At 40.2% G+C, this 16,779-nt stretch overlaps 2 protein-coding genes across 3 annotated transcripts in view; one reads left to right on the top strand and one right to left on the bottom strand.

Annotated features, from left to right (window-relative positions):
- Positions 1 to 4,620, top strand: part of LOC127445098 (integrin alpha-L-like) — a 32,773-nt gene extending 28,153 nt beyond the window's left edge. The window contains exons 25-31 of one of the 2 annotated variants that reach the window (XM_051704883.1): positions 199 to 303; positions 389 to 424; positions 1,546 to 1,659; positions 2,066 to 2,167; positions 2,258 to 2,278; positions 3,216 to 3,326; positions 3,980 to 4,620. In XM_051704883.1, coding sequence (XP_051560843.1) covers positions 199 to 303; positions 389 to 424; positions 1,546 to 1,659; positions 2,066 to 2,167; positions 2,258 to 2,278; positions 3,216 to 3,326; positions 3,980 to 4,198 — 708 coding nt within the window. In that variant the 3' untranslated portion in view covers positions 4,199 to 4,620. The remainder of the gene's footprint in view (positions 1 to 198; positions 304 to 388; positions 425 to 1,545; positions 1,660 to 2,065; positions 2,168 to 2,257; positions 2,279 to 3,215; positions 3,327 to 3,979) is intronic. The other variant, XM_051704885.1, reaches the window with a different exon arrangement.
- Positions 4,621 to 4,763: 143 nt separating this feature from the next.
- On the bottom strand, positions 4,764 to 13,426 carry LOC127445099 (transcription factor Sp6-like). The gene is made up of 2 exons (XM_051704886.1): positions 13,410 to 13,426; positions 4,764 to 6,004 (listed from the first exon to the last, which is right to left on the bottom strand). Exon 2 carries the CDS (start codon positions 5,895 to 5,897, stop codon positions 5,058 to 5,060), a length of 840 nt encoding a protein of 279 aa, XP_051560846.1. The 5' UTR covers positions 5,898 to 6,004; positions 13,410 to 13,426; the 3' UTR covers positions 4,764 to 5,057.
- Positions 13,427 to 16,779: the final 3,353 nt, after the last annotated feature.

Below are 16,779 nucleotides of genomic sequence, written 5' to 3'. Positions count from 1 at the left end.
GTGTGTGTGTTTGTGTTTGTGTGTGGGTCTGTGTGTGTGTGTGTGTGTGTGTTTGTGTTTGTGTGTGTGTCTGCGTGTGTGTGTGTGTGTGTGTGTGTGTGTGTTTGTGTGTGTGTGTGTGTGTGTTTGTGTTTGTGTGTGTGTCTGCGTGTGTGTGTGTGTGTGTGAGTGTGTGTGTGTGTATGTGTGTGTTTACAGGTGGAGAATCTGGGTGTGAAAGCTCTGCCAGTGTCAGTAACGCTGGTGATTGTTTGTCAAACATCACACGTGATCTTAAAGCCTGATAGCTTCAGTGTGGGGGAGGTATGTTCACTCATTCATGTCATTCATGCACTCATATGTGATAATAAGTGATATATTATTAAACACATCATATGCTTCTCTCCAGAATGCAACGCAGTGCCAGTTCATCCGTGATCGACAGGTGAGTGAATGATCCTCGATACACAGTCTGATGCTGCTCTCATTTCCTTCTATTACAGTATGAATTATATGTGGTGTGAATTGAGTGCCACAGTATCAGTCACAGTGTTTACAGTCTTCAGGAGGTCAACTTACCAATGAATTAATAACAGTTATTATTCATTCTAATATCTTATAGAGTTTTGGGATCATTACCACAGTCGCCTTTGTCATGCTCACTGGGGGTCAGTCATTTTTAAAGATTTTCAATGACGCTATTCATTTAACCAGACAATGATGACTTTAAGATATTACAGACATTACAGCATGATTTTCTGTAAAGCTGCTTTGAAAAGATGTGTGTTGTGAAAAGTGCTACACAATTAAATTGACTTGACTCATGCATGAAGTAATTCTATAATAGTTATAATTATTTATAGACACTGAACATTAAGTGGTATTTATGCATCCTCAGGTAAAAACATCCCGGTGTCATTAGAGGTTTATCTCAGTCAGTGACGTGTTTCCTCACACAGTCAGCATCAGCGCTTTAATAATAATCATATCACGCTGCATCTCTGAGCATTTATGAGCACTGGAATATTATTGTTATAATATTTCTGATTTGTTTTAGATTATATCAATATTTGCTCTTTAATTATGCTGGTCACAGTCATACATGTATCAGAAATGTTGCTGTTTTTAAATAAAAACATATTTTTCAGGCTGGTGCAGTTAATGCACACATGCATGTTGACTACAATAAATAAAATATACAACAGGTGATTGGCTCTTTTAAAGGAAAAGCATTGTGATATCTCCCGTTATTGGACGAGCGCTCCGTCTCCTCCGTATACTGACAGACTTTAAGCTGAAGTGTGAAACTGCTTCATCACCAAACGAAATATTAAAACTAAACATTGTCTTCAAACAGCTTTCTGAATACCCCCAACAGATAGTCCCACCCCCGACTCACGGCATTGGTCGAGTCAGTGCTGCTTTCAAACAAACAGATGAATGTTTGAATGCGCCACAGTTGCAGCGTGTTCAGGGAAATCAACATACAAATGGTTTATTTGTTTAGTGTAGTTATATCAGCTGTGTTGTTCTGTTTGTGAGTCATGTGACGTGTTGTCGTTTCAGGACGGTCACTGCGGGACGTTTGAATGCGCTCCGTTCCATCTGCAGACAGTTTCGTCTGTTCTCTTCAATCTGACCGCACACGCCGCTCTCCAGAACGTGAAGGAATATGAGAGCGTGAGTGACACTCACACACACACATGATTGAGTCTCTCTGGCGTGATCTGAGGTTAAAGGTCAGAGGCTGACCTCTTAAAGGAACAGTTCACACAAAAGTGTCATCATCTACTTACCCTCATGCTGTTCCAAACCTGTATGACTTGTGTGTTATGTTCCAAGTCTTCTGAAGTCATATTGTTCTTGAATCACAGTCACACTTGTGTGATTGGTCACGTGACTTGCAAAAGCCAATAAGATTGATTAATGTCAGACCTGCATCTTAATGCTTCATATGCTCTCAGAAGACCTGGAATAGTTTTGCAGGTTGACAGTCACTGGTCATACATGTGAATAAAGACAGGTGAACTGTCCCTGTAAAGTCTTCCCCTAATGCTCTCTTTATCGGTGTGTTTCTGGACTGTAGAGTTATTCTTTCAGTGAGTTCAGGAGAGATTATGTGTTTAACATCAGCGCTCATCTGGATTATAACAGAAGCCGCTTCAACCAGACGTCCACCGGCCTGAAGGTGAACACACATCATCCACGCTCGTGTTCGATTTACATATATGTGTCATTATCGCCATTTTTAAGCATTAAATATTTCATCTTATTTCAGGAGGACCCTCACAAATCCCAGGTAACATGATTTCATTTCTGCTGTAATTCATGAAGCTTCTTTAAACGTGTTTTTTTCTGGCGAATGTAAATTCTGCTTTTATTGCACTTTTTTTCCTCTTATAAAAGCAACAAAACTTTTATTATTAGGGATGTCTGCACTTCATGCAGAACGATAACAATTACCGATCATTTATTTTCTGTACTCGCCGATACTGAGACCGATACTTGTTTTTTTTCTTTTCTTTTTCTCTGAATTCCATATCAACAGTTTATTTCAATTTTATCATCAAAATGCTGTCTAAATAAATTAATTCATCAAAACCTTAATCAAATGAAAACTGAACGTTTAATTTTCAACATGATATTGTGTTATTTTTATTAGTAGTAGAAGTATAACTCTACAGTAGTGATGTATTTCTGTTTAAACTGAGCTTTTATTTTGAAGCCCTCTCTGTTTCTGTGTGTTTTTGATGGTAGTTTCTCACTTCTGGAAAAGCTGGTCTCTACGTGACTCAAAGTGATTATTAAACCGTAAACAGCTGCTATTTAATGAAATAAATATGTCGTCTGTATATGTGTCTCGTGCTCGTCATGCTTATGATGGTGTCTTTAGTGTGTGAGTTAATAAAGTGCTCTAAAAGCTCCTCACATTCACAAACACTCACAATCACATTTGAAGCACGCAGCACACGCAAACCATATATTTATCACATTAAATCACAGCCTTGTGGTTTAATAATCACAGTATAGCATAACAATTTGTGCGCTGAATAATGACAGAATGACATTCGTATATCAGATGGTATCAGTTTTTGGTATCGGAGCATTTTTACGAGTACATGAGCGCGGTATCGGACCCGATTCAGATACCAGTACATCTCTACTATTTATTTTAGATGTATTGAATGAAAAGTTTAGCCGTGTTGTTGTGCTGAATGAGTCTCTGTCACTGTCAGGTTTTCATGAGGGTGGAGTTTGTTATTCCACCCAATAAGATGCTGATCATTTGCACAGGCGGAGGGGGCGGGTTCATTTTAATCATTATCATATTAGTGCTGCTGCTGAAGGTAAGAGCCAATCAGCAATCACCTCAAAATGCTGTACAGTGTGTGTCATCAATCCACTCAAATTGTCAAATCAATGTGTGTGTGTCTGTGTGTGTGTATGTCTGTGTGTGTATCTGTGTGTGTGTCTGTGTGTGTGTATGTCTGTGTGTGTGTATCTGTGTGTCTGTGTGTGTGTGTGTGTGTGTGCGTGTGTGTGTGTGTGTCTGTGTCTGTGTGTCTGTGGGTGTGTGTGTCTGTGTCTGTGTGTGTGCGTGTGTGTGTGTCTGTGTCTGTGTGTCTGTGTGTGTGTCTGTGTCTGTGTGTGTGTGTGTCTGTGGGTGTGTGTGTGTGTGTCTGTGTGTGTGTGTGTGTGTGTGTGTGTGTGTCTGTGTCTGTGTGTCTGTGGGTGTGTGTGTCTGTGTCTGTGTGTGTGCGTGTGTGTGTGTCTGTGTCTGTGTGTCTGTGTGTGTGTCTGTGTCTGTGTGTGTGTGTGTCTGTGGGTGTGCGTGTGTGTGTGTGTCTGTGTGTGTGCGTGTGTGTGTGTCTGTGTCTGTGTGTCTGTGTGTGTGTCTGTGTCTGTGTGTGTGTGTGTCTGTGGGTGTGCGTGTGTGTGTGTGTGTGTGTCTGTGTGTGTGTGTCTGTGGGTGTGCGTGTGTGTGTGTGTGTGTGTGCAGTGTGGGTTTTTTAAGCGGAAGCGTCCTTATGAGTTTCCCGAAGAGTCTCCTGAAGAGTGGAAAATGGCATCTGTGGTGGAGAAACCAGAAGATGCTGTTCTGATGAACGTCAGTGCGAAAGAGAACGGAGCGATTGAGAGCGGAGAGAAAGACAGTGGCGAGACGTCTAGGAAAGAGAACGACAGCAGCATCAGTCCTGATCCTCCAAACACTGATTAGAAATTAAATCTGTCTCGCTGTTTTCAAAGAAATATTATCAATGTTAAAAGTGTTCCACCGAATGCAAATAAAGGCAAAACCTTTCATTTTGAATTGGCTTTGAATGGATTACAGTTTTATAATAATATATGTTCTCTTGAAATTTAACATCAGTTTTAGGTTTCATTTTTAAGATTCATTTTTGTAGCAAGTTCAATATTTTGCCCATTGTGCTTTATTTTTTTATTGTATATAATTAAAAATGTATTTTCTATAAATATCAAATATTATACTGTCAACTTTTTACAGTAAATAATTTTAACTTTAGCTTAAATTTCTTCTTTAATGTCACTCTAATGTGACTTGTTTTTTAGACTTCTACTTATGTTTCTTTAATTTCAAAGATTGTTCTGTGTTCTTTGTAACGAACCCTCGCACTGACAATTGACAATTTTTTAAAAAAGTGATTAGTCATTCATAACATCAATAAATCAGTGAAATGAATGAGGACGTATTGATCAGTCCGTTTATTGTTAGACTGATTTTCTTAACACAATATCACAAAACATACAGTATATGAAACATTAGTTATATTCATTCCTATATCAAACATATTACAAATCTAGAGACTACAATTACATAAAAATACACAGCGAAACACATGATCTTTAAGTTAAACAACAGCGAATATGAAACACCAAAATGTAAACAATTAGAAACAATTATAAATATTATTATAAATGCATAAAGTCATGTTGGATCCTGATCACACATGTTGTTTTCACCACAGATATGAATTCATAACAATCCCTCGTGTATTCCTCTGGAGGTGTTTGTTTATTGGCTGTAAGATTCAGCGGTAACCAGCGTTTGCTAGCGGTTAGCTGTTAAGCGCCGCTGTGTCATCTTCGTCGTTTTCTGATTCTGTCTTCACTCTGAGCAGTGATGTGCCGCCGGCGCCACCTACTGTTGCAGGTACCGGCGTCGCTGCGCAACTCTCTTCAGCAGCTTGGCATGGCGACTCATGAACGCGAGCGTGTTTAGCGAGGTGATCCGCACGCAGAAAGACCCGCGGACATGAGGAGCAGCCGAATCGCTTGGCACCGGTGTGCGTCTGTAGGTGGTGTTGCAGCTCGTCCGAGCGGGTGAAGCGTTTCCCGCAGAACAGCCAGTTGCAGACGAACGGTCGATCACCGCTGTGCCAGCGCAGGTGCGCTTTCAGGTGTGATGTCTTCACGTAGGCTTTCCCACATCCAGGGATGTGGCAGTTGTGCAGATGCTTGCGTTTGCCATCGGTTCCCAGAGATTCGGCACTCAGGCAGTTGGGACAGCGGCAGGACGCCTGACCGGGAGCGCGGCCGCCGGCACGACGCTGGGATTTGGGCCGAGCGGATGCACTCGTGGTGTCCTGTTGCTCCTCGGAGGGGTACGATGGTGATGCCTGCGGCAGCAGATCCTGCGTCAGCGGCTCCATCTTAAAACCCTCAGGCGGGTAGTGCAGGGCGGAATGGGCGGAGCTAGAGGGAGGCAGGCAGCACATCTGAGGGTCTGGGCTGTAGGGGCTCATGGACCCACCTTGCCCCGCCCCCACACCCAGTCCTGCCCCCTGCAGGTCCATCCAACTGCCTGCGGCTCCAGTGTGCACGTCCCACCAGCCGGGCACGCCCACCTCCTCCTGCGGTGGTCCAGGGCGTAACCAGGGGTCATACGGGTGTGCCATAGTGTGTGTGAGTGTGTGTGCGTGTGAGGGAATGTGTGTGTGTGTGTGTGTGTGTATGACTGTATCACCACATGACTGTGATTGGGATCTGATATCACTCACTGAACCTGTGGAAGCAAAACAAAAAAACAAAAAACATTACAGTCAGCAAACAACACACACACACACACACACACATACTATACTGTACTATATACACACACTTTTTTGATTGTTCATCCAAATGTGGATTATAAAATAGTCTCACTCTGTTTTCTTTGAATCTACTCATTACTAACCCATGTCACAGGATAGATCAGAGTCTAAAGCCCAAAGTATACTTCCTTTTTTATGCATACACTAGCGTTTGCGTACAGGGTGAGAGACGTAAATTTCATCATCAGCAGACTGCATGAGCACTGTACGTGTGCGGCCTGATTGTTCTAACCGTGCATCTCTCTGCATGCATATTCTGTGCATGCGCCTGGACTAATTAGTGGATCTGCAAGGTGGCACTCACCTTTGACCTGTTGCTGTCACAAACAAGTGCAAGAAGTCAAACATCAGTGAACAACAACAGTAGATGTGCACATCAAGAGACTCGAGTCTGAAGGACTATAAAGATGTCTTTATGAGTCTAAACTACTAAAGAGAAATAGTCCAGTGGCTCATCGCAGTCGTAGCGTACATGTACCATCCGCCAGTATATGCGCGCACAGTCATATGAAGTATACTTTACATTGACCTGTAAGCAGATGCTGAGTGTTTGCATCAAAATGTATACTTTGGGCTTAAAGGAATATTCTGGGTTCAATACAAGTTAAGCTCAATCCACAGCATTTGTGGCAAAATTTGATTACCACAAAAAATGATTTGGGTTACAGTGAGGCACTTACAATGTAAGTGAATGAGGCAAATTGGTAAACGTTAAAATACTCAATAGCTGCGTTTACATGGACCCTAACAATCCGTCTTAAATCGGACTAGTTGTCCAATCCAAATGAAAAAGTATCAAGTAATCTGAATAAACTGGCCAAATCCGATTTACATTTCATTTGGATTACCCTATAACCCTTTTAATAATCTGTTCAACAGGAACATATTAGCCATGTAAACACTTGATCGGATGCTTCCGTAAATAGGACTTTCTGCGCACGTTCATTACAGATGCAGAAATTACGTCATGACGTTCCACGCACACCAAAGTAGCTTGAAGAAACATGGTGTAAGGGAAACAGAATTGCTCTATTGCCAATAATGTTCTTGCTAAACATTTTAAAAGAATTGAAAATAGTTGAAATAGTAGACAGTCACAAAATGCTCAATACCAATGTGTTCAAGCTTGTGTTTGAAAAACTGCAAGAAGCAGGAATAAACAGGTCAATAGACCAAATAAAATAACGCTGAAGAGCGGCTCCTACAAGGCGAAATTTAAGATCAGCTGCAGTGGTGACTCTCCAGACAATAATCTTGCACTTGCAATGTCAAAAGGTCTATTCTGTTTTTGATGCTTGAGACATATAAACATGCACATCGACCCGATCACTTTAATTTCACGTTTAAGGGTGCTTGGTTCGATTGCTTGGACATAACCTGAGTTCATTTCCTCCCCCCTGCTCCCACCGGTCTCTGTTCACATCATATTTTTTGGATCCGAACCGTGGTCCGATTACATCATCAACATGAATACAAGTGGCAGCTCTTTACCACTGTAACTAGGCAGCAACTCAAGAAGACATCAGCTTCGCTGTGTTATTAAAGTATTCATCTCTTTGGATTTACCATCAAAACTTTACATGCACAAAATGACACTTGTGTTTGTCTGGCACAGATGCATTGAATCTGCAATGATGTGAAGAATATTAGCGTTTGTCTGCCGCGAGCATGCGGATGGTTTGCAAGAGATGTGAAGAATGTGAGCTGCTCTCTGAAGGGGATTTATCTGAACACAAGCTGGTATGATACATTTATTAAACTATAATAATTTGAATTGGGAGCCTTCGAAGATGCAAATTATACATCATCAATAGCGGTTCACTTCCACGATTTGGTACGATTGCGTTCATGTTAGCAGCAAACCATACTGGAGTTCACATGAACCGTACCCCAGCGGACTTCACGGGTGTGCACCCGAGTTTGGAAAACAGCATTCACAACACCTAAAGAAAATGAAATTTGACGTCATTTGAACTCGGGTGCGCACCAAAAGTGCTTGTGTAAAAGCACCGTATGTAAACAGTACGCTCGGGATGATTTCATTCCGAGTAAAAAGAAGTGTCCATATAAATGCAGCTTCTGTTTCAAAAGTATAGACACAAGTCATAAACAACATTCATGTAAACATGATTTTACTATGATCAAATCACTTACTAACATTATCTGTGTAAAGTTATAGGCAATTTTACAACTTTATTGCCATGACGATGTAAACTCTAAAATGACCGTAAAATTTTTTAACAGAGTTTTAACAGAAGAATTAATGTGTGTTTTTATAAAATTATAAGCTTCACATGTCTGCCTTTAAACCTCCAAAAATTGACCCCATTGACTTCCATTGTAAGTGTCTCACTGTAACACACATTTGTGCTTTTTTAAATGAATGTTTTTGTGGTAATCATCATTATGACACAAATGCTGTGGATTGAGTTTCACTTGTACTGAACCCAGAATATTCCTTGAAGGGAAACGGTTTCACTCGTAGCTCAGTTCTGACAGTGCAGCTGTGACATGTGGGTAGAAAGTATTTAACTGAATCATAAAGCTTGACATTAGTGTCAACTCACTCAGCCACAGAATGTTTGATTCATGTAGCACATAAAACCAGAAAACACTCTTACAACGTGTGTTTGACGTACAGTAATGTAGCTCACTGCTTAACCACCACAGTATGATGCATCCTTACAGAAACGAACGGGCTGAAACTTTATGAATCTGTACTAACCGTAGTGTCACAAATCAGCACATGCGTCACAGGTAATAACTTCTGCAGAGATTGAGTGGATGTCAAAGTTCATTGACAGAATGATATAGAATGCAGCACATGGTAGCAAACAACAGGTCTAAAGGCACCCCTAAAAAAAAAGATCTCAAAATGTATGACAGTGTATTTCTTTTGACTGAATATTAATGGAGCAACACAATTAATGTGAAAAGAAACAATCACAAGGTTTGTTTTGATTATAATGTTTTATAAAAATGCTGGTGAGAGGGTTGTGCATCTGTTGCTTATTTTGCTTAAGTGTGCTTAATTGTGTATTGAAGTCCACATAAAAGTTATGTGCTAAAGACTTCTTTTGTCTAAAATACTGTCACAAGTCAGAAGTTTGTGCAGATATAACTCAAAAACAGAAACTTATGATTCATCATATTAACACCCATTGGGGGGGTTGCAGCATGAAGCATTTACATGTTTCCATTGATCATGGTATAAATATTGGGGAGGTTGTACTTGCTTGTTTTGATTATTGGGGGTTACCTCCCCCATCCCCCCTGGAATCTACACCCCTGTTAACACCACTAGCTGGTTTTCCATCCAACTATTTTTAAGAAATCCTTTCTAAATTCACTGAAAATTCAATGCACTTGGAGGAGGTGGATTTGCAAGAGTTTCTAGAGTTAAAATGGGCATTAAGGTGATGGAAACGGTTTATTCGCAAAACGATGGCGTGTTTTGACCATTAGTGCATGTGTTATGAGTGTGCAATAACTTGATGTGACTAGCCCACTGAAAGGTCTGACCTTGGCACACACTTCTTTGAACATGGCACTTGTCATTCGGAAGTGTTTAACCCACAGCGGGTCCATAAAGTAGGTCCTCACAATCCGCTAGAACAGTTTTGGTTTCAGCCCACATTATATCAGATATTAAACTTATTCTGTGGTGTCTCGTGGATGCATTTAAAAAAATTAGATACTTGCTTCAATCTTGTTAATAAAACTATCCCCAAAGCAGCGAGAGGCCATTCAGCGGCTCCATCATGATAATGTGCATTACCTAGTGCATGGAAACGCACAACAATTCGTATTTTCTTAAGTCTAATTTTTAGAAATGTGCTTAAAAAATGTGAAACATTTTGTATGGAAACCCAGCAACTGTCTTTTAACTGTCTTGTTTGTGAGAAAAATATTGAGAATCTCTGAAGCTCCTCAAACTGAAAACATGAACACTCATGTCTGTCTTTATCATTCTGAAGGTCTAAAATACATATATACTGTAAATTGAGAAAATGCACAAGTGCCTCCCATGATTTCATCAGCTCCTCGTGCACTTCCAGGAAGAATGGCACTGGAGCGGGGCGTGGCTGCTTTGAGCGGCGCTGCGAGCCCAGGAACCAATCATCAAGCCGCGAGGGTTGAGGGGAGAGTGGAGGGTTCCACTCTAACCCAACACTCGCGGCCTCCCGGGAAAGCATGTCCGTCATTTCGGCATCGGCCTGTGACTGGGCAATCGTCCCCAAAGGGGGAAGCTCAACTGAGGCTTCTGCGTCCGACTGGACAAGCCCGCTCTCCGATGCTGTGCTCAAGAGCTCATCATCTTCGCGGGCTCCGAACAAGAAGTCAGACTTGCCGTGAGGTGAGCCGGCGAACTCATCCGGAAGCCGATTGGGGCAGACAAGCGTGCTGGGGAATGGGAGGTCCGCGGGGGGATACCCGGCGGAGACGATCCCATTGGGGTCCCCAAATCACCCCCAGTGCTAGCCGTGCTGGCCTCATACCCGTAGGTAGAGGAACCGAGGCGGGGAGGCGCTGGGGTGGCCGCGACCGCAACGTTGCCATGGTCATGTTCTCGCAGTGAGAACATGAACCATCCACAAATGCTGCCTCCATGTGGGTCGCGCCAGACATGAAAGACAGCGATCATGACCATCCGAAGTTGAGAGATAACGACTGCAACCAGGAATAACACACAATCGGAAAGGTATCTTTAAAAAGACACGTCTTTAAAAAGACGCGTGTGTGCCGCTCTTTTAGAGAAATATATACTCTTTTAAAGGAGAAAAAAGCTCTTTCAGAAAATATACTCTCTTGTTTTTCTGCCGAAGCACCCAGGGGCGTTCTCTGCAGTGCACCAGTGCAGAGGGGGGAGAAGCCGCTGAAGTGCGCTGTCAGATCCAGCAGAGGTGAATGAACAGTAGGATTCAGCTCAGTGAGCATGACCGTTCGGCTCCGAAGAGAAAATCCTGAATGAGTGGTTGCATACCAGCTCCTTTTATACCCATATATCCGGGGGAGTGGCATGCAAATACCACTTGCCAATTTTCATTGGCCTTTTATCAAAGACCAAAGGTGTCTCGGGCTCCCAAGAGTGACCCCTAGTGTCACTAGTGTCACTACATCAACACAACGTTGAGTGAGTGACAGATAGGGAACTAAAAAATATTAAGCACAAAATACAATTTATTCGCACACAGAAGTGCAGTCGAAATCGTATGTGTTATTTATTACATTATTCATTGCTATTTTTATTGTTTACTACTACGGTTTACCACAGTGTCACTTTTGGTACAATGTGATTTTTTTAAATGATTTGATATAATAATATATTATTATGACTATAAATATTCAGGCTGTATGCGTGACTCTTGAACCTATTTCACCACTGAAATACGGGACATCAGAATTTATGTTTTTTTTATTTATTTATTTATTTTTTATTATTATTTTATTATTATTACATTGTTAATTTTAAATGTGAACAAAACTGTTGCACCGTACAGCCCTGCTAACATGACCAAATTAAGCATAAAACAGTAGCATTATAAACTTGAATAACTAAATAACTTTACTACATTCCCTGGCAATGTAATACTAATTAATTGAAAAATATGTATAAATGTATAAATAGATTTTGCACTTAAGATGTTGTGCAGCTCTGGGGAGTTATTATAATAGTGCCATGAATTACAAATATTTAAATTTAAAATAGGACTTTCAGGTCCACATGTAAACGTATAAAAAGTTCAATCAATTAAAATTGTGGTTTATTGGAGTGTAACTAGGGCTGTCGATTTAACGCTTTAATTGATTGCGATTAATTCTATGAAAAATAAGCAATGAATAATGTCCCGGAGCTCGACCCGTAGCAGTTGATGTATCACCCAGATGTGTCAGTAGGGGGCAATCAGCGCATCAGCGGCGGCAGCATGACGTGCTCAAACACAACACACATTACTCCAGGTGCGTTTCAGACTATATTTAATGTCACTCAGCATACTAAAACACAGTGCTTACAACTAGAGACGCTGAAAACGAATGAGAAGTGATGCAACCAAACTGAGACGCTTCAGAAGCTTCATCTGACATGTGAGTTCATAAACCAATAATTAAAAACAGAACTGAGGGAAGTGGGTCAATAATAGGATTACGATCAATGATATGGAAATAATACTGTATTTTGACCTGTTATGACACTTTTGTATCTTCTAGATGCTTTACTTGTCTGTTGCCACAATATATGTAAAAGTATATTGAAATATTTGAATAATAATATTTATTACATATTGTATTTTGAATTATTTTAATTAATATATTGTTAATTAGCTTAATTTAGTGGTAAAAATGTATATGGATATTGATATGCTAAGAATAAATATTGATCAGCACATGTAATTAATTCAATAAAAAATGTTTAACTGATTGACTGGTGTAAATGTAATTATATATACACACACACCTCTCTGACAACATGCTGACAGCCCTCACACACACACACACACACACACACACACACACAAACACACACAGTAAACATGTCAAAACTTGATACATCCAAATTGTAGAAGTACTTCCAACAAGGAGAAAAAAGTTTCATGTTTGTGTAGAAGACCGTGCGCGTGCGTGTGTGCGTGTGCGTGTGTGTGTGTTTATAGGTTGCAGGAAGGCTCAGGATTGCAGCTGTAAAGAGCTGATGACAGCTGTTGTCTCGGCCCCAAGGAGTGTGTGTCTGTGTGTGTCTGTTTGTGTGTGTGTGTGTGTGTGTGTGTGTGTGTGTGTGTGTGTCAGAGAGAGTGTGTGTCTGTGTGTGTTTTGTGTAGAAACAGGTTTAACTGTCTGCCACACACATACACACACACACACAGTTCTCTTGTCATTAATCTCACATGAATATTAAGATGATCTCAGTAAATGTCAGTATGATGTAACTGTAACACTTTCACAGTACTGTATGTTACATCATTAAAGATTCACAAACACATCTGTATTCATTCACATCAGGAACACAAGACACTTACAGAGTTCATTCATCTCAGTTACTGAATCGACACAGAGCGCTCCACAGATCTGATCTGTCATTCATAAAGTCTGCTAATTCTGTCTGTGCCGACTTAATGTGCATTTCTACAGATACTAACACTTTATTTACATTTAAAGTGATATGAGTCAAAGCCTTATGAGCTAATATGAGCTAGTTATGAATGAACATTAACCAAGATTAATAACTGCTGTAAATATTGTGTTCTGTGTGTGAGAGAAACATGCAGATAGTTTCTAAATACATTCATTCATGCAGCATTATAAGACAAAGACTTTTACCTGCTCAACGTCTGTGATGATGTGAGCACACACTCCACAAACAGCACAAGTTTATGATAGAGAAAGCCCCGCCTCTCTCTCTCTCTCTCACACACACACACACACACACACAGCTCTGTCACGGCGGCAGTAAAACAGAACACACACGCAGACAGACAGACAGACGGAGCTGCTGCTTGAATGTGTTTCAACACGTCAGTCTGAGTCCTCAAACCACCTGAAAGACAGACAGGAAATCACCCATGCACACACACACCTGACATATTTTCCCACCACAAACAACACACACGCACATACACATACACTCACAAGCTTGTATTTGTGCTCTCAGGTTTGCAACATACAGTAAATGTGAGAGTTCAACATCCTGAAACATGAATAATATTTAAATAGAAGTTCCTCAAACTGGAATATGTTTTGGAGTATAATGAATAATAAAGGACACAGAGGTTCAGACGCTGTTGTTCTGTGTGTAACACCAGTAATCCACTCATGTGCAGGATTTAATCTGAAGAACACGGTTCTATTCACATGTATTCTTACAGGAATTGGGTTTGTCAGTCCACTCGGCCGTCAACTCCAGAACTGCTCCTGTCTACTTGAATGGGAAAGACTGAAATCTCCAAAACGGTTGGTGAAGATTACGATTAAAGAACATCAGTTGAATCTGACATCACTGGAATCATATATTGTGCTTCTTCAGATCAGATCATGCTAATAAACATGATTTTCAGGCTGGTTCAGTTAATTCATATGCGCGTCTCGAGTTGATTGACAGGTGATGTCTGCATCTAAAAGGTGATTGACTCATTTACCTGAAAGGTGGGACATCCTGTTCTACATCTGTTCGGTGTTGGGCATTCCAGTTCGTCCCATTCATTTAAAAACAAGTGCTCCGTCTCATCTAAACAGTGCAGTCTTTCAAGTGTTGATGTATTTCCTATTGAAACAGGAAGTTGGGGTGGACATATAGAAGTTGTTTTATTAATGACCCAATAGCCTTTAGTTTAAATCATGTTTCTTACAGGAGAGCGCAACAGTGCACGTCCACTTCATCCGTCTTGGTTCTGGAAGTATTTGTTCCATAGTGATTTCATCAGATCCTTCATAAAAGAGTTCATGAATCAAAGCAACCAGCTCCGACGTGAAACACAACATTACAAACTTTCATTTCAAATCAAATCAGACAAAAGCACAAAGATACAAGACTGTGTACTTAACGTCTTTAATGAAGTATGAACTACAATCCCATGATGCATTGCTAATGATGTAATCGAATTAAAAACAATGGTAAAATATAAAACTATTTATTTAAAATTATTTATTTTAAGTATAGAAAATATATTTAATGTTTATTGAACAATATTCAGGTAGATTCAGGTAAATATATGGGCATTTTCACACGTACTGGAGTTCGTTTGAGCACTCCAGACAGTCTTAGAGCGATATAATGTGTATCTGTGAACAACCCAAATGATCTCAGACCCCCTAAAATGTCCCATGAACAAACCGTAATGTCATTCAACCTCAGGAGTTGGTCTGAGGACAGTTAAAAAAATAACGCAAGTAATCATGTAATAAGGAATATTTCTTCCATCTGAGCAATGCAAGCTTGAAGTACCACCTGTTTTCTCCAGGGGGCAGTAAGTGAAACTCCAGCTGTTTGGGCAACACAGTTATACAGAGAACAAACCAACCGTTCAGCTGACAGCACAAGATGAAAGCACGTTCTTGCGTTCAAACACAGCTTGATGGAGCGCAAAAACAAACGCAGGGATCTCAAGACATGTTTTTCCAAGTTTCAAACTATATTTAACTTGACACAGCGACCTAAAAGCTATACGTTTATGACACGACACAAACGAGACGCTCCAGAAGCATCTGACGCAGGTGTGCATTGATGCGTTCACAGAAAAGTCCTCATAATAAATCTATCTCAGACTGATTGACGAATTCAGTTGCAAAATGGATTGTGTGAACTGTAGGCCAATGATAGCAGATGACATAAGTTCAATAATATGGAAATAAACATATAGTGCATACTTAAGCCACTTTTTGAATCGTCTTTTTGGAAACATTTTGCAATAAGTATCTATTCATTAATATTAGTTAATGCATTAGGTAACAAACAGTTAACAACATACTGTTTACAACATTTATTAATCTTTAATATTAGTTCATAAAAATACAATTGTTGATTGTAAGTCCATGTTAGTTCATGTTAACTAATGTTGTTAATTAATGTTAACAAATGGAACATTATTGTAAAGTGTTACCATCTTTTTTAATGCTTTACTCATGTGCCACAATGATGTAATGCATTTTAATTATCTATATTATTATTTCGTATAATATATATTTTATTTATAATGATTTAAATATAACTATTTATAAGTATTTAATCATTATTTTTTGAATTATTGTTATTTGAGGGACTTTCTAATCAAATATTTATATATGTGATCAATTGCGATTAATTAATCGGCATACCATGTAAGTAATTCAATTCAATTTTAATCGATTCACAGCCCTAAAATAAAGGTAATTCAGGGTTAAGGCATTATTTGAAGATGTTCATATGTGGCATATGTGCTAACAGAGGAATATTTGACTGATGATGATAAAGAAGGTCTGGTAGACCCGATTATCTAACAGCTGCTGTAAACCAGTACAAAATAAACAGCAAGATTTTATACTAAAACACAACAATACAATCACATAATTTCAGATGTGCACGTAATAAATGTCGGCATATAGCCTATATTTCACCCAGAGGGGCACCTCAGTCCATGTGGGCATAGGGGCAGTTGCTCAGGCATGTGTGCGTGCCTGGAAACAAGTATAGCCTACTACAGAGAAATTTCATGTCGGAGCAGGATTTGAGCGAACTTGTTTTAGCGGTGAGCATGAGCGGTACTTGAACGTCTGCTTGGGCCATGAGCGGATGAGTGGGGTGCACGTGCATGAAGCAGGTTACTGAGTGGAGTGTCACACCGCTCCGCTTCGCTCACATGCTCTGGGTTTGATTAATTAGTGAAATGTGAAGGCGAAGTGGTACTAGACCGTTTTGCATTTCGTTATGACACAAGTACCTCGATGCTGCATTACATACTGTAATCACCTGATTGAGAGTATTTGATCTAACTGCGATTATTGTGAACTTTAAAGTCTAATCACATTTTACTGTCCAAATAAGGGAGTTTACCCTGACCGTGCCGTGTCTCCATTTCCGGTGTTGTCGTATTATCTGAGCACTGCAGAAATAATCCACGGTCCGGCCAGCTGCACTCAGAGCAGCATCTGAAAATACAAGCAAAGACTTGATAGTACGCAAAGCGCTCCATTTCACTGTAATTTAACGTTTTCATAA

This window comes from Myxocyprinus asiaticus, chromosome 8 (assembly GCF_019703515.2).
Source record: "Myxocyprinus asiaticus isolate MX2 ecotype Aquarium Trade chromosome 8, UBuf_Myxa_2, whole genome shotgun sequence".
Taxonomy (NCBI): Eukaryota; Metazoa; Chordata; class Actinopteri; order Cypriniformes; family Catostomidae; genus Myxocyprinus; species Myxocyprinus asiaticus.
Note: the sequence above shows the minus strand (reverse complement) of the source record. Positions and strands in the feature narration are given on the sequence as shown.